General features: G+C 39.9%; 1 protein-coding gene across 2 annotated transcripts in view; it reads left to right on the forward strand.

Annotated features, from left to right (window-relative positions):
- Positions 1-2,271: 2,271 nt before the first annotated feature.
- Positions 2,272-18,891, forward strand: part of TOX (thymocyte selection associated high mobility group box) — a 299,999-nt gene continuing 283,379 nt past the window's right edge. Inside the window, exon 1 of one of the 2 annotated variants that reach the window (XM_054692251.1) lies at positions 2,272-2,605. In XM_054692251.1, coding sequence (XP_054548226.1) covers positions 2,504-2,605 — 102 coding nt within the window. In that variant the 5' untranslated portion in view covers positions 2,272-2,503. The remainder of the gene's footprint in view (positions 2,606-18,891) is intronic. The other variant, XM_054692252.1, reaches the window with a different exon arrangement.

Genomic DNA, 18,891 nt, shown 5'->3' on the forward strand with positions numbered 1-18,891 from the left:
GAGTAAAGACAGGCAGACCTCTCCTGTCTTGCCAGCTGCTCCCCTCAGCATTATGTTTCGGTACATCTGCCTGTTCTGCTTCCCATTCTCTCTGGTGAATCTTGTCCTCCCCATGACTCTAGCCTGTACCTCACTTCTAAAAAAAAAAAACAACAAAAAACAGAAACAAAAACTGAATTTGAAATGATTTAATAACTTGGTTATTTTGGATTAATGATAAAAGGTTTAAGCTTAGAAATGCTTAATGTAAATCTAGAATATCTAGAATTTTTTTTTTGTAATTGTGGACAGAAACCAAAAGGTGTATTTTAGTATGTACAATGAAATTTGGAAAATTGATGCTATAAACCATAAAATATCATTTAAATTTCATTTTAAAGACCTTTATTGTGTGGAAGAACTTATTTTCTACTTCTTTTATTTTGTGCCTTGATGGATCTGTGAACAGGGAGGTTCTTCTCAATCAATGGATAGAAATTCTGTTTTCATTGCTTCCTCTCCCTACACTAAGCTGAGGTAGGAAAAGAAGCTGGGGTTTTGCTATTTATAACAATAATGAAGGTAAGAAAGAAAACAATGGCTTGAGAGAAAAAATATGTGAAGTGTACAAAGCAGGGCTAAACAAAAGGTTTCTAAAGGAAACATGTATAATGACCCAATCACGTAAATTTTATCATTTTTATATTGTCTTCATAGATTTTTTTCAGACTTTTCTGCTTGTATGTGACTAGTGCTCTCAATTGCAGAAGTTGGAAAGTAGCTATGGGAAAGTTACACAGAGAACTTGGCAATCAACATGCCCTAGAAGACCGTGTGGGGTGGCAAAAATGGTATTAGCCATCCTCCTTTGCGCCAGAAACAAGTGGAACAGAGGAAGTTCTTCCAGACTCTTTTGCAGGGTTTCAGGCTCTATTGTGCTGGGTTGCTCTATCCTGGGAAAGTATCACCCACTCCTGCTTGGACTTCCTACCAAGGACAGAGACCCCGAAATAAATCCGTTGGGCAGCAGCCAAGACACCTCAAAGTTTCTCAACCAAAGAGAGAGAAGTTGCACGTATCCGGCTTTGACAGGTAAGCAGGGAAAACTTGATTGGTGATTTCCTATCCCACTTACCGACTACAGAAATGGGAAAGCGGATTCCAAGTCTTCTGTGGATCGTCAAGAGCATTACTGGGCTTCCAACTATAAAGACACAAGAATCCCAAAAGGGACAGCTAGCAAGCCCACGTGTTATTCCTGCAGCTGATAAGTGTTTCATATTTATCCTTTGAATTACTCCTGTGATCTTTTACGTGTCCTTAAGGCAGCTTTAGCCTTCGCAAACCACCCAGAGGGGCACGGATCACGGGGAGGTGAAAGCTGGAGCCCGGAATGAGCAACAGAAGCGGGGGCAACTCTTGCAGCCCATCCACACCCTGCAGTCTCTCTCCTCGGGTGTCTGGGACAGTCGCCCAGTCACATCGCACAGAAGGTTCGCTCTCCTAGAAGGTTCCCAGCCCCCCGGGGAGGCGCTGCGTGCAACAGTCAACTCTACCGAGGGCAGGGAGCAGGCGTGGGGGGTACACAGACCGGAGTAGGGACAGCCTCCCACCCGGAGGAGGGAACGCAGAGAAAGGGGTGGGGACCGCCGCAGAGCCGGGTGGCGGGAGAGGGGTGGGGCCGGGGAGGACCCGGGGGCGGGGCTGCGGGGCTGCGGGGCTGGGCGCGTCACAGCGCCCCCTTGCTGCGCGCTCCCCGCCGTGCTCGGAGGCTGCCGGCGGCTCGGGTTCCAGCCCCTTTGTGTGCGCTGCACTGGCCCTAAGGAGCGGGGCTCCCGCACGGCGCCGGCTCCCCGGGTCCAGCGTCCACGTCCCGGGCTGGGCCTGGTTCTCCTGCTCTTCTCCTCCCTCCTCCGGCCTCTGGCCCCTGGCCCGGAGCAGCAGCCATTGGGCCGCGAGCAGCCCGCGTCCTGCAGCACCCCCTACCCCGCCCGGCCCGGAGAGCTCAGCCGCCCCCTCCCGTTCTGTCCCCCACTTCACCCCCCCCCCACGCCCCGCCACCATCCCAGCCTCCAAAGTGGAGAAAATAAACTAAAAGCAGAGCAACTCAGAGACTCCAATAAAACGCCCAGTACCTAGAGCCCGAGCGCGAGCGCGTGTGCCGGGCGGCGAGGGGCGCGGGAGGCGGGGATGGGGGGCGGGTGGGGGGACAATGAGCGCATGAAGTTACCTGCCCGGCGGCGGCGGGGCCGGGAGGCGGCGGCGGAGCAGGCAGCGCGCTGGGCGCCGACGGGTGCGCGCCGCGGCTTGGGGGAGAGTTGAGCGCTTTCCCCCCTCTTTTTTTTTTCTTTTTTTTTTTTTTCTCCTCTTCTTCTTAAACAAACCACAAACGGATGTGAGGGAAGGAAGGTGTTTCTTTTACTCCTGAGTCCAGACACCTCTCTCTGTTCCGTCTAAGCTTGTTTTGCTGAACACTTTTTTTAAAAAAAGGAAAAGAAAAGGAGTTGCTTGATGTGAGAGTGAAATGGACGTAAGATTTTATCCACCTCCAGCCCAGCCCGCCGCTGCGCCCGACGCTCCCTGTCTGGGACCTTCTCCCTGCCTGGACCCCTACTATTGCAACAAGGTGAACGCTCTGCTTTTGTTTCCACGGTGTTCTCGCTGCTTGGTCCCGGGAGGGGGGCGGCGGCCGGGCCAGCGCGGCGGCGGGAGCCGGTCGGCGGAGGCCAGTCCCGCGCTCGGCTCGCAGCCCGCTGCAGTCCTCCGTGCGCTTGGGTAGTAAATATTGTGGAGCAGCTCCGGGGGTTTGCCAAACACCGCGATTGTGCGGAAAGTGACACGATTTGCTCGGATTTTTCCCTTCCTGCTGTTCGCGACTAAGGATCCCTGCCTAGGTTTGCCGGGGGGCGTTAAAAAAAAAAATTAAGAGAAAACCACGGAATACTTTGGGGGTGTGTCTGGGGTCCGGGAACAGAGGCAGAGAATAGGAGAATTCAGTTTATTTTCCAGTTTCCCTTCTCCCGCCCTCCCTCTCACGGGCATCGGGGGCTCGTGGCACCGCTTTCCTGCCCGGGATTAGTTGCCAAGGGAGCAGCCGGGTGTCGGGGTGCCGAGACCCGGGAGACGCCTCCCCCCCTCCCCCCGCCAGGAAAATTGCTCCACAACTCTTTTGTTTTCCAAAACCCGTGTGGGCGGCCGGGCGCAGTGTTCGGACAGTGTTCGGTCTGCGGTTCAGGGTGCAGCGGGGTAACCGGGTTTGGGGGACAGCTCCTGTTTGGGAGGTGCGCGGGGAACTGCAAGTTAGTTAGGAGCGGTGAGAGCTCTTAGCGCTCACGTCCAAAGCTCTCGCACTCAGCACCCGGCTGAAGCAGGGGTCCAGGCTGGGCGGTGTTGATACCCCGGTGACCCTAGGTGCTAAGGCCGCAAGGATACCGAGGCGAGGCTGATGGAGCGGGCGGCCCGAGGTGGGAGTGCCGGCTGGGGCTACTGCGGTCCACTCGTCCCAAGGATATGGAGTAGTTAGGGAGTACTTAGGGAGGGAGTTTTCTTTGGGCTTTTGGAACTTTCAGCGCCAAGAGGAAGGACTGGAGGTTACTGACCTCCGAGAGTGCAGCCACAGGGCCAAAACCGTTCCCGCCTGGGGCTTATTGGACTTGTCTGCAGTCCCGCCGGGGGAGAATTGAGTTCTCAGAAATGCCGGGCTAGCCATTTAGACAAGCTCCCGCTTCGTGGTAAACCTGCCTGATAACTTACAGCCCCTGCAAGCAATTCCTGGTCGGCCCCTCTGTGAATTCCACTGGATAAATCGTTGGGACTTCTACCTAACATTTGCCTAGTGGCAAGTTATCATCAAACAGTTGTGTGTGTGTGTGTGTGTGTGTTTTAAACGTGATACAGAGGTATTTAGCGCGCTGCATTCTCAGCCCCCCAGGCTCCCCACCATGCAACCGACTCGCAGTTATGAGCTTTGGTCAACTGGGACACACACTCACACACACACACAAACACACACACACACTCTCTCTCTCTCTCTCTCTCTCTCTCTCACACACAGACACACACACACACACACACACACACACACACAGCTGAGAGTTAAGTGAACCTTAGATTACCCGGTGGAGAAGCTCCTCGATGCTGTGTTAAGAGCCAAATAAAAGGGATGCGCTGTGTACCCATGATGTTTAGGCAAGTTTAAATAGAGGGAAATCTAGTCTCGTGCAAGTCTGAAAGGCTTTTCTTTACGCAGGGAGACCTTTAGCTAGGGGCAAGTTGGAAGATACTGGTAACTTTGGCAAGAGAAGTTTGCGGGATGAAGTTTCATTATTTGTTTGGTAACACAGCTCTTTTATTTCAAAATCTGGTTTTTGCCTTATTTTATATTTGTAACATTTTATTTTGAGTATAACATTAATGTTAATGTTAATAATAATAATAATAAAGTAAAACCCTGTCTTGTAGACTAAAGACATTTCACCATAGTAATCAGAACAGAAAGGTCAGAACTATTTTGGCAATGAAACAGGACACATTTTATTAAAAATTTTAGTGATTTTTAGGCTCCAAAAATAATGACTTGGATGCACATTTCACTCACCATTCTTGTGTAGGGTCAGATTTAATTTATAAGTTAAACGTTTTGGAAAATCAAGAATTACTTTAATATATTAAATCATTTTCCAATTAAGTGCTTTAAAAAATTTTAGTGGGTTGTGCTGTGAATTGAATAAATTAATTTAGAAAAACTTCAGAATTTCTGTACTAGCTCATGAAGTTCCTTTTAAGTCACCCAGTGTATGAGGAGCAAACTGTTCTTTTTAAATGCAAATTAGCCACCCTTTCTATAGACTTAGTTGCAAGTCTTCTATTTAACTTACCCAGGGAATAATGGATTTTTAAAGATGCAAAGTCATCAGATATTCTTCTAGCAGTAGGAAGAGACTTCATGGAAATGTTTCTTGCAGGATGCCTTCTCCTACCCTTCTCTATGTAAGAATCTATCAGATATATTTGCCACTATCCTTCATGATATTGAATGTACTGGGTAGGTCTGTTAGGCCTCAGGAAACCCAGGCACTCATTTTACTCCTTTATCACAATTCAAGTTGGTACAAAATTTCTGTCCAGCTCCACTATTTTAGAATGTTGTTAACTAGCATTCAATTTCACAATGACTCAGGTGGATTGCAGGGATATGGAAGACACGCAGAAGTTTGGAAAAGGTGGAATAAGAACCTGTATCTACATTTAATGAAAATAAGTTGGCTCAGACTTCCCCCCAAAGAGACAAGACTGTAAAGAAAACCTTGTCTCTTTCAGAAGTGTGATGAATATGTAGTTTATTACAAAAGCAATCCCTTGGTCAGGTTATGTGTTTTTAATGGGATGATAAGATCATAAATTACTAATTATCTTTATTTTAAATCTGTCAACACTATACTAGTTAAAGTTGGTGTGCTAAATCCCAGCAGGATCAGTATATTTCTGTACTTCAGTATCACACTGTTGTAACTAGAGTTTCCCCCAATGACATTTTTTTCAATGTCAGAAGAGACTCACATGGAGAAAATGAATATCCTCTTCCTGAGGCTTTTCTAGACTAAAATGTGATTGTTTTACTCTGCTGACACTTCCCAGCACCGCTGCTCTATAGATTGCCATAAGACTGCTTACATTTTTCAGTCAATACATTCCATAGGAGGAATTTGGGGGAAACAGTTTAATCTAGTATTGCTCGGTTGTAAGAGCATATTACATTATAAGCACATCACTATGCAATCTGGCCTCCATTTTCATATAGCCCATTTCGGGAGAAAGTGAGAACAATGTGAATGATGTGGGCTATGGCAACTGTGCGAGGCATCTCTTATACAAACAGCCAGAACGGATGGCATGCTGTTGTATATAGGTCAGCCTTTGAAATAGCAGTATAGTTCATAGACCGGACAGAACATGTAGGCTGGAAGTGACAGTGTTCAGAAATGTAAAAGCATGTTATATTTCAGACATTGAGAGATGGATACCATAGTCCAGTTTCATCTAATTAAGACTATTTTAAGTAACATTGTATCCCTTAATTGAACTGCATGTTACCAAAGGAAATTGGATTAGAGGAGCTCACAATTGGAGTTCAGTAGTAAAATATAGTCCTATTTTTTGTCCTACTTGAAGATGTCAGAGCATCAGTTTAAATATATACCTACAGAGTAATAACAGCTTCTTTCAGTTTCTTAGTGCAGTGTCATTTCTAAAGATTGTTTTCACTGATTTTATGCTAAATTGGGACAAAGAAGTGGCATTTTTTCATTTTTACATGATGTGATGTGTTCAGTTATTGCTCAGTATCTGCCCACATAAAGAGTAGTAATACAATTATGTTATGACATGGCTAATGACAGGGATGCTGACCTCTGCCAGCAGTGGGAGAGGAAATAATGGTCTTTACTATTATCCGTGGTTGCTTTTGTGGAAAAAGTCCTGAATCTCTCTTTGGTTGACTTAGAAACAGGGATGTCCGAAGCACAAACCCATATTTAGTACTAGTTTTAGTTTTATACCAAGTAAAGAATAACGGGCATTTGGAATATTCAGCTTTTGTCATTGAAATGGGGAAGGACACTAAGTAATCTTTTCATATAAACACAAGAAGAAAAACCCATTTGTGAGGCTGCTTTAAAATGTCAGGGCTTACATTCAACATTTGATAACTTTGGAGAAAAATAAGATTCATTATTGTCTTTAAAAATCTCCTTTGAGCTTATTTTCCCATCTAGAGTACATTGTGTATTGTACCCGAATGTGGTAAAACCCCTCATGTTTACAATACAGTGCTTGCAAGCACATTAAGATGGAGTCATTTTTCCTATTTTAATTAATAAATGTAAGAAAATGGATGTGGATGGGAGGAGTGGCTGGCAGGAGGAGGAGCAGGAGGAGGAGAAAGGGGAGGGGTATAAGCAATTTAGAGCATCATGCTTGATTAATTTTCTATCCAACTCCATAACTTCTAGGACTTTGGGAAATTCATAGTTGATACTTTGAACATTGTCAGTGTAATTAAAACTCCCCTGAGAGATTTATTAGCTGGCATCTTTCAGAAGTTTGAGGTCTTTTAATGTTTTAAGTAAATTTATAGGTAAGAAAGAGCATAAACCAAGCAATCATGGCTTTGGACACTGTATCAGATATCACAGAGAAATCTCAAATATAACTATCTTGACTTTGTGGGCTATTGCAGTGTTACCCATTTCAATTTTAAATGCAAAAAAAATTATAGTTATGAGGTTTGGAGAGATCTGATGTTTTTATCAAAGCTTACATGGTTTAGTATTCTCACATTATCGTACATCTTGAAAATTACTGAATGATGATATCGAGGGGAATTTTGATATTGTGCTTAGTAGAAAAACACATATTCAGTTATTTAATTAATTGCTTATTGTATTTTTTATAGTAATGTGATTGCAAGGGGATTAATAACAGGGCGAGAAATAGGGCCCTTGTGCCTGTGAGAAATAGGGGAAAATACCAACCTTGTCAATGCCTTCCTTGGTACCAAAACCAAGTCTCAAATATTGATTTTGGTTTGTGGGACTGTTTCTTGTGGTTTTGTTTGTTTGTTTATGTTTTTGTTTGTTTCTTTGTTTTGTGATAGGCTTAATTCAAGAGAGGGGTAGTTTAGAGAACTGAAGGGAAAATCTTATTTCTGCTATGGAGGATGATGTTTGCTAGTGCTTTCCAACACTCTGTGATGATACTAGGAAGCTGAAAAGAGACTGGGGATATTCCTCAACTACTGGTGATCCCTTCTATCCTGATTGAAACCTGTTCTCAGCAGCAGCAGATCTGTCAGTATGCCCAGTGCCTCTTCCTTCCCGCCACCTCTTTCCCAAACACCCCCAATCCTGAAGGATACTCAGCCTGGTTTTTCTCCCCTCCAATGTTACTCAGAGTCTGGGAGATAATTTCTAATCTGAATTCTCCTCTCACTCCCCAAGTACTTGACTCACCATCATGGTTGCCTCTGTGCCCACCATCACTGTTGTCATAAACATAGTGATAGATCCCCTCTGTCTTCAGTTCCTGACCTGATTACTTGGTTAATTGGAGTCTGACTAAAAAATCGGATTTAATGCTGAGAGAAGCTTATGTTTCTAAGTTCTTATAGTTTGTCCTCCCAGGTTTATGCGCTTAAATGCACAGTTATGTCTATAAAAGTTCAGAAACAGCTTCATGAACATCTATTACCAGGGAAAATCTTTTACATAGACTCTAAAATAGTATAGAAGTGGAATTGTGATCTCCTGATCTTTAATTGGCATACAGTAAGTTAAGTGAGTGAGTTAAGCATAGTGTAAATAAGTGGCTTCACATGCTAATGTAGATTCTATGTGTTCTCATCAGAATTTGCATAGATAACTAACATGGGAAAAGTTGGATAGTCAGAATTTATTTAACTAGTCAAAATTAGATTAACTCCTCATCCTGCATTCTGAGTATCTGAATGTGAATCTCAAGGTTTCTGGGAATTCATAAGGTAGAATATCTTACATCTCAATAAAAATGAAAAGTAATTATCATTAGTTGATTAAATGCAGTTACCAATGACTCTTAAAAACGTTATCAACTGTTTGAGATAAAGCTTATATTGTATACAACCAAATCCAAGAATCTAAAATTTATACTTAAGAGAAAACAAGATTGTAATGAAGTATAGAAATAAAATACTGTGGCCTGAGGAATCATAACTATAGTTCTCGCCTGCAATAAACTTGCTTGTCAGGCATCAACATGTGTGAGACATGCCTTGTTTGTTTAACTTGAATTTAGACAAAATTTAAACATGGGAATGTTTACTTTTACCACTTTAAAAGATTCTTTCTTTCCTTTCATTTTCTTCCACATTGGTGTTACTGATATATTTTCTATTGATCTTTTTCTTTGAAGGTGCACTTTTCAGACCCAGATAGTTCTGATAGTGAATTGTATTAACTGGACTGTCCACTAGGAAACCTGAGTGCCAAGATGATACAGTTAACATCTGCCCTAATGAATTTGGGAATTTTTGTTTCAAACAATGCATGCCAAGTTTCATTCTGAAGAACAATTTCTCATTAAAACAGTTGACTCGTAAACTGCTTAGAAATGTGGTTTCTAATGGAAGTGCCAGCAGTCTTGTTAATTATAGCAGTTCTTCCATAATACTTTGAGACATGGAATTCACATTAACCTGAACTAGCCTTTCCCGGTTGTAACATTTTTCTCTCCCTATAGCCTTAATTTTGAAAATGGAAACATTATATTGCTTTGGGCTTGCATGTTTATGGTGCAGCAGCAATAATAATAATAATAATAATAATAATGCCAGAAAGAATCCCCCCTTGCTCTTTCTTGACAGGAGGTAACAATTTTCCCCAGAACTCTTTAGACTGATCTATGGCATGATTGCCTTATGTGATTAAAATTTGTAAAGTCAACTTTAGCTGTCTTCAGATTTCCAGCTTACTCATGATAAAGCATCACTGATATATATTTATACTACCAAAGGTCATGAAGCCAATGTCACCATTAATGCTTTTCTGTAGGTCCATTTTCACTTTGGGGTTGTAAATGGTTTTGCTTCAACCAAGTATTTATTGTTCCTCATTCCCGAGTTATGTGCTCTGATGAAAGTGTCTTAAAGGGACTCCTAATTAAACTAAGGCCATGGTTAGTTGAAAGAAACTTTGCTAGTGACCAAGAAAATATAAATCAATTTTAGTTATCATGCAGACTTGCAAGATTTTTGTATCTGCTCCCCAGTAGTGACAATGTCAGCTTCTGCATAAAATGTCTTTTGATGAAGTCTTTGAGTCCCGAGCTGGCGGTTACCTTTTCAGAGAAACCGGTGTGTATGTATGTTCGGGTGAGTGTGCGTTTTTATGTGTTTCTCATGCTTCTGGATATATTTCTGTTCATAAATGTATGAGAACTTATCATAAATGGCAGGATCTATCAATTGTGCACAACAACAAAGGAAATCACACTGGCTGCCAGGAATGCCTCATTACCACTCCTTTAAAAAAAAACTTACTGTATTTCACAGAAGATGCTTTTCACAACACAAGGGCTTTAACTGGGCATATTATAACCTAATAAGACTGAAGGATGAGGTCTTTCTGAGGAAAACCTTAGGCCTTTCTTTCTGAAGAAAAGACTCGTTTTTGTTGAAGATTTGAGATAAAAACTGAAGGCCTTAAAACCTGTGTTGACTTAGTCCCTAGGCAAAATAAATAGAACCATGAAAGAATAGGATTCCCACCCCTCTGTTTTCCATTCTCTTTTAGGAGCCAAACTTCTTACTCCATCTGGTAAAAGTTCTGACATTAAAACCTTGAATCCACCTGTGTCCCAATGTCCCAGGTATCCACTAGAGAAAATAATTTGTGTCAGGGAAGCCTTATGAGAATTTAGGAGTCAACCGAGGTAGGTCATTTGAAATCCTATGGGGAATGATGTTAAAAATGCAAATAATGGTAGAGTTTTGAAGATGACTCTATTCTCAGCCCATTTCTTCCATGTCTGCTACCTTAGTGGATTAAACGTGTTTTCCAAAGTTGTAGGCTAGTGATTCTTTCAGGAAAGGAGTGAAAGGGATAACCTTTCCAGAGGGTCAAAGGTGAATTTGGGGAAAATGGGGCTGTGTAGTGCTCTGTAATTTTCTTCCCTCAGATAGTGAGAAGGCCCCCACGGGGTTCCTTTTGCCCTCTCCAGACCAGGAGTCAGTGTACCTCAGGAGAGATGCTACTGAGGCAGCTCTAGTTTGTTTTGCCGCGTAAGGAGGTAAAAATTGAGAATAAACGCTATAGAGGGAAATGCCCTCTTGTAGTTCTTGACTTCAGGGACGGAAGCTTGCCCCTCTGTACTTTCCCCTGACATACAGGCCAGAGATGCAAGATTAATTAGCAAATGGACCCACTGGGTCTAAAGATAGTCCAATTACATTGAAAGCATATCTGTGTACCACCTGATTTCCTTAAGTCTATTAACTCAATTAAATGATTAATTTTAAAAATGATGGGTAAAGTGTTACATGCATTGGCGTCTCCACCCCGCTGTAAAAAACAGTTCTTCCTTTCTATGCCAATATGTTTCATACTAAAAATGCCAGTAACAATTGTATAAAGAGAAATGTTAATAATAAAGAGGCAGGATAACCTTTCAAAAAAAAGTATATTTTATCATTTGGCAGATGCAGTCATGAACATTAATCATAGAAACCTGCAGATAGTAGAAGCTTAATATCAAAGCTAATGATTTATTTTATGTTAATGACTTTCTGCCAGGGCATAAAAGACTGTTCATAATGGACTCTCTGTGCTATGTTCAGTTACTAAGGCTAATGGGATAATCTTTTCTCTCCCAAAATTAAGCTTTTTGAAATAAATTATGCTGTTATTTTTCAAGGTAACTCTCAGAAATTTACTGCAAAACTAATCTTTTAAGAACTGCTTAAAGAAATAAGGAGGAAAAAAAAATCCCCAAGCAGCTTTTCTAGTTCATGAACAGTTTTACTTAATTGGAGAAAGTTTGCATGTATGCAAATATCTCTGAACTTGTGATGCCAAATAATGTTAAAGTCAGCTTTCAGTGGTGTGATCTGCCTTTTGAGATTCAGCTTCTGTAGATACATCCCACAATAGAACATGTTTTCATCAATTACCAACCAATAATGAGCTGAATGGTAGTAAAACATTGAGTTGTTCAGTGGGAAGTTTTAAAAATCATGTTTACAATTAGTTATAACCAACATTATATTTCAATAAGAGATAATTTGCCTACTAAAGTTCACATAATGTGCTAATCATGTCTAGTGGTTAATAAAGGCCTCCTACCTCACTCCCCTGATGGCTATAAAAGGCTATTATATTCATGGCAGCAGTTCAGGTACAGCTGCTGTGTGTTAATAATGCATCATTGTCCCACTAATCAACACACCAAAGGTCAGCACCCCTAAGCACCTAACCACCTATTCTCTTTCCAAAATATTTATTAACACCTTAAAAGCATATCTGTTAATTTTACTTCCTCTAGTCAGTTAATTCCACTTCATGCTACTTGTGTGATAAAGGTTTTGTAACCTAAGCTAGGTCACAGAGGGGATGGATATGTATTCATATCCATCTTCTCCCATAAACATGTTTCCATTTCCACAGTCATTGACTGAATTAGTGTAGGGTCGCTGTAGCCATCTACCCCTTAATAACTAAGTAGGTTGCTCCAAAGCAAGAGTGTTTTCAGATTTTACATGTTATTTAAGGAGACATTTGAAAGAAAAACAACTTTTCAAAACCAGAATTGTTTAAAGTCAACAGAGTGAACTGGGAAATGGGAAGGGATATTTAAAATCTAAAAAGACAGGAATCGATGTTAGTTCCTAGACCTCATACAGTACTGAAATATTATTTGCTTAATTGTTCTTTTGGCATAGGAAAGCAATAATAGTAAAAGCTTCTAAAACCATATTTTCTGCACACAAAGAACATATTCACGTGGGATTTCCATTTTGCTAGAAAATCGTGCAAATCAATAAGCCAGCACTTATCTGCATTAAAATTAGGTAGACAACAATTTACAGGCATAGTGATGCTGTAGTTCTCTTGATACTCTTGGTTAGTGTTTAAGATAATCCTCGCTTTTGTGTCCTCAGAGAGAAGCCAAACTGTTAAGTGAACAAGATCTCATTTTTTTGTCTTGTATTATTGTCTTCAGTTTTTTGTTACTCATTTGATCACCTGGGGGGTGTGTGTGTGTGCGCGCGCGCGCGCTTGTGTGTCTTTTTCCTGTATGATTTCAAAACCTTAAATATTTTAACAGAAGCAAAAGAAAGGAAACTCAACTACGTTTCCATCATCAAGAGAAATGCAAAAGGCGAAGTAGTGGGAGGAGCCTCTGTTCACGCAGCACATAATGTACAATGGTACATTTGTCATGCTTTAAATATATAATGCCTACAATAAAATATGTACAGGCGCAGTTGTGATCTATGAAGTCCCTGGCTCCAGTGCCATTGTTTGTAGTCTCTACGGTTGTCATACATTGTTCTTTGCACATCATACCCTTACAGCAGAATTTGACACAATTTCTAGCTTTCAGCCCTGCACCATTTTCATTGCACAATATACATGAGTTTGACAGGGTGTGTTGAGGAAAACTCTGGCAAGCAATTGATATTTTGAAGTGGCAAGCGTTTCAGCAGCTGCCTGCTTGTGAAAAAGGAATGATAAGATATACTGTATTGTTAGTTTCAGGGAAAGCATTAAGGTTTAAGCTCTGTAAAAATGTACACATTATTCGTCAGTGGTGAAGCAAGTCTTTTATGTTTTTTAGAGCTTAGCTCGCTGGCTGATGTGAACTAGAATGACATTGGTCAGTAAATGAATAGGAGTACTTTGAATTTGAACTGCTGCCAATTTTGCACCAACAAAGGAACTGACAAAAGAAAGATTTTATGTGAAATGCAAAGCACACGCAATGTTTTGGGGGCGGGGAAAGGGGGGAGAAGAGAGAGAGAGAGAAAGAGAGCGCCCCCCCACACCAAAAAATATTCTTTAACACAACCTTGCAAGGATACAAATAGTTAAAACACATGCATTTTTCATGGCTCATCAGCTACAACCTAAAGTGTTGTATGTAATGTTCTTTAAAAACCTGTTGTATACACATAGGCTTTTAGAATATGTTCATATGGAATTTAGACTGTTTTTTCTAAATATCACACTGTGCCCTGAAGGCCTGTTGGCAGAATATCAGAGTTGCCCACTGCTGGAGTCCCTAACTCTCTCTCTAATCTGGTAGTGGGAAATTGTAGTTTAATCAGTTATGGCACTTTCAGTGTGTAACGTTCATTAGCAAGGCAATTTGTCATGACTGCTAATGGTCAGGTTGCATCTGCTCTCTCAGTTACAGAGCATGATAAGTAAGGAGACAAATATTTCAATATCTGATAGTATTAACTTGTTTCAAATCTGTAATCCAAGGTTAGTTGCTCAAAACAGACACAGCAGCAGATTAACAAGGATCCTATATTCAATTTTACTGGGTCCTGTTTTTATGAATTTATGATTTAAAGCACACTAATGTGCTATTAGGAAGGGCACAGTCTTTGATTAGATGTTCAACAGAAACTAAGTTATGAGCAGAGTACCTTCTGGGTTCATCTGGAAAGAATTTATGTGCATAATATTTTCTATAGAGCTCCATAAATTGAAAGGTTTGATGCATGCAATATTTCTGACATGCAAAATATTCCTCTCTATGATTAAAAAAAGTCACTTTCTCTTTGTTTTATAAACTGGCCAGTGACATTTCCAGTGAGATGAGAGCACTGATCTATTTTAGAAGTTTTAAAATCCTAACTGAAAACTTCAGAATGAATGAGAAATGTCACTCCTCCCCAACCCCGCCCCCAGTAAATTGCTTTACAAGATCATTGTTCATTGTTCTAAATAGGAAAAGTTGAAGAGATTCCCCCAATGGAAAAGACTGGAATTTTTTAACTGTCTCATATTTTATAGATATTACATCACATAACTTGCCATACAAAATCTTTTTGGCACATTTTCATTTTTAATAACAGACCCTAAAATTCAGAGCATAATGATTTCTCAGAAACTGAACCCAATCTTGGTTAAAAAAAAAATCGTTCTTGCTAGTAACAAAAGCTGTTACTGTTTAAGTTCCTGTTGAGCGGTTAGTTGGTACGCTTCGCTGAATGTTGTCAAAAAGGCTTTGCTCATGATTGACAACCCGGCAGGAATGTGAATGGAGATTTTAATTGCGTATCATGTGTGCATATCAGAGCGAGTGAATTCATGACTCTGCTTAGCTCCGTATCTCTGCAGGTCAGCCGTGCCAAAAAATGCTCTTTCATGTGCAGTTTTTCCAAAAAGAGAAAGGTGTGTGTGTACTAAAGTCATGCGTTATTCGTTTCTGAAGTGAAACACTTGTGTTCCTTAGCTTTGGAGTTTGAAAGTGGAACAAAAATCCATTTTGAGATGTCTGTCTTTTACTCTTTGCACTTCTACTTGGATGATGTAAATTCTTTTCAGTTATAAGTTGGGAAAAGTCTGCCAAAACATGTTTTTCTTATGGCACTCTCTATATGAAGTGTGTTTATCTTTTTTTTTTATTTTATTTTCCCTAAAGAGTACTTTGAAAAGAAAGGAAAAATATAAGCCAGCGGAAAAATTTACTGAGGTCAATTGCCTTTCTATAACTGGCAATCTTTAGAAAAGGTAGGGGATGGGGTAACGGGTTGGCGGGGCCAAGGAGGGTAGTGAGTGGAGGAAAGGATGTATTTCTGAGAGGTAGAGGGTTCATTACCTTCATCTAAATTGTGGATTAAAAACAGCAAGAATACAGTGCTTATTTTAAAAGGATATTAATAAGTATATAGATGTTCATTTCTAAGAAAAATAACTCCTCGGCCAGAAGCTTAAAGGTCAAAGATTCATTTCTCCTATCATTTCTTCGCCAAGATGCAATTGTGGCAATTTATCGTTTTTCTGTTTTTCTTACTAGGATGTCTACCCTACCCCATCTGTTATTTTTCAAAGTGTGGTAGAACTTACTTTGTAAGGTCACTTTGGCTAAAATAATCCCTCTGATCAAGAACTTATTAATGAAAAAAAAAGCCAAATTCATAACAGATATGTTGTATGTAATTTTTCATTTGATGTGATGTGAAAATTTGGCAGTTGGGTTGTAAATTTAGCACACAGCTACTTTTTTACGTCATTTTGAACAGGTGAGAATAAGATTAGTGCCAGGGTCATTTTTAAATATAATCATAATAAGAAGTAGGGTAATGTTGAAAAGATGGTGACTTTATGGCCTTAGGCTATCCCATGGGACTTAACTTTATTCTGGGTTCTAATATATTATCTCAACACATTTTAGAATGGATCAAGTTGCAGGCTGATGATCAGCCTTTGATATGGTTTGCAGTATGGGGTGATTACTGTATGAAGGCACTATTGTACCTTTAAAATGCTAAAGAAGAAAAATCTATTTTATTTTAAAAATTTAGCTTTTTGTATGGGGTGACAGTTTTCTAATGTTATGGAAGACTATTTCGTACTTTATATTGCGAGTTCAGGCAAGGAAAAATCTATTTACAAAATGAAAAAAAGTGCTCAGCTGAATGCATTTCACTTTTAAAGATGATATTCTGGTAATGAACTTTATCAAGCAGAGAACATTTCAGTAAAAGTATTAAAGTAGTTCCTATTTCAGTTGCCTCACTTAGGGCTATGTCACTGTTTCCATTATAACTTCTTATTTTCAGGTAGACCTAATGCATCTTCATACAAATATTTGTACAGGGATATGCAATGAGAATATATTAGCTTACGAAGTAGATTTGGTTTTTATTTGGAATGCACTTCTAAAGAAATTTTGAGTTTTGCTAATAAGGCATATTTCATTCATTTTTAGGAAATGGAAAGTATTAACTGAACACCAACTGTGTGTACAGTCTTGTGTTGCTGAGTGTTAAGGAAGCAAGTAGGCTCAGAGATGAGGAAGCCAGGAACCCCGCCTCCATGGGGCTAATCTAGAGAGGAGCACAAAGAGACATAATGCAGCTGTTGTATAATTGATGTTATATGAAATCTGTGGTCAAAGTGTGTGTGAGGCGGAGGGTACAGAAGGAAAAGTAGTAAATTGAAGTTTAGGGAATCCAGGTTGCTTCCTGGAAGAGGTGGCATTTCACTTGGTCTTAAAAATTGGGCAGCAAGGAAGGGAAAAGGTATTCCTCTGTTTTGTAGACTACCTCTTTTCAAAATGCCTTGAGGCAACTTAAAATAAGAAGCAATACATCCAATAAGGTTATTAGAATTAACATAGAACATTATAGCCAGAAAACAGAGGCACAAGAATATTTCTGGCTTAGGTATTATCACTATAATTAAATTTTTAATTTGGTTCCCGCTGTCACACAGTCACAGGAAAAATGGAAATATATCAAGGGATAGATTGCTGATGATCTGAGAGACATTGGAATAGTAATTATTCATGAGTAGAAAGTTTCCAGTGAAAGACTGCAGAAGACATACAATGAGGAGATATGTGGAGGTATGACATTTTGGACTGTCTGAGGAGTAATCTGTATGTGGCAGCAGGGTTGAGATTGAGGTATCTGTGGTGAGAAATAGGGCATAATGAAGGAGAAGACACTCACTGGGTTAAGAACATAGAGAGCCAGGATAGTGGAGGGACAAGGAAAATGAAAACATCAGGCCTATGTTTTCGGAAGGGTAACTGTTGCTCTTACAGAGACTGGCATGGGGGAAAGTAGGGCAGAGTTCAAATTGCATATTGTAAGTGATCAGCCTTAATGAGAACATACCAGAGAAGACTGTCTCAGAGAACCACATGATAAAATAAGTGATCAGCTTCTGTTCATTCATCAGTGGTACCTATTTTTGATAACTTTTCAAATTATACATGAATGATAAACTTTTAGAGGTTTTATGCTGCAGCCACAGATTTGGGTGATAGTAAGATCTAACCTCTTAAGACATGCTAGAGTGTTGTAATCTACCAGCAAATTCCTTATTTAATAAACCCAATTGTTGGCAATCAATACTAATGCTTTCTTACAGTGTTAGAAGTCTACCTGCTTTTGTTAGCTTCCAAAGATACTAGTAACTGCCATCCTGAAATTTCTTGTTGGTGATAAATAGACACATGGCTATTAGTAAATATGGGAAGCAAAAATATCCAAGTAAACCCAGAAATATTTCTCAGCAGTACTGAAGGTATCTCATAATCTTTAAATATCTATATGGCAAAGTCCTCAAATTTTTGCATTAATTTATACCCTGAGGGAAACCTGGAAATGTCTGTGAAATCTAAATAGATGTTAGAAGACTGATGTTTCATCTTTAAAAATCATGTGGAATTTTCTATTATGTTCCATAATACATACATGTCTGTTTTAATGTAAATATAATAATTTAAATCACTTACCCTTGAGTCAACTCTATGCTCCAGGAAGATAGTTCATGTGATCCTGTAGTTCTCCTACTTCAGTATATTACTCATTGCTCCCAGGAATATGAGTTTGCAAGGCATGAAATAACAGAATGGCCTTTTGCTTTATTATTATGAAACAGATTGGAGGCAGAAATTTAACTTGTTAGATCATCTCTTTCACAGAAAATAGAACATTTTTCTGGACAATTCTCTTCCTGACTTATTCTTTATTTTTGATAAGAAAACTTAAAATCTTGATTTTAGTCTAAAATGGAAGACTAGTCAGAGCTCAATGATTGCTGGTACTGAAGGCATAGTGACAATATGTTTAATGGCAAGAGGACAATACACTCAATGGGAAGGGAATGCAGAAGAGGGACTAAGGTTAAATATTCCATGTGTAGATGGAAGAGAAAAGTCCTGCAGATAATTTACAAACCTGGTGATGGTTACTGATGGAAGAAGGTAGTCAAGATTAGTATCATATTGCTAGGCATTAGTGTATAACCCGACAGGAAGAGAATTTGGAAAAATTCAAGAAAAGGATCATGAAGAAATTGAATGATTTGGGTAATGCTTTGGGAGTGGGGAGGAGACAAGAACAGAGCAAGCCCTGTTACATAACAAATGACTAGGATCCCTCTTTTCCTACCTTCCTCATTTCCTTCCTCCACAATAGACTTAACTTGTAAAATGATTGGCATTACTTTTTGTAAATTTCATATTTCAAAGCAAATCTTATTTTTAATCATTCCCAATTTCCAACTTTTCTATGAAAAACCTTTTTACACTTTTTATTGGAATTTCTGGCTTTTGTACCTTAGTTTAGTATAATATAATAGCAGTATTTGTATGCTTATATAGGCCCTTTATTTACATTGTAAATTTAAGACA

Source organism: Talpa occidentalis, unplaced genomic scaffold (genome assembly GCF_014898055.3).
Source record: "Talpa occidentalis isolate TD23 unplaced genomic scaffold, MPIMG_talOcc4v2.1, whole genome shotgun sequence".
NCBI classification, from domain to species: domain Eukaryota; kingdom Metazoa; phylum Chordata; class Mammalia; order Eulipotyphla; family Talpidae; genus Talpa; species Talpa occidentalis.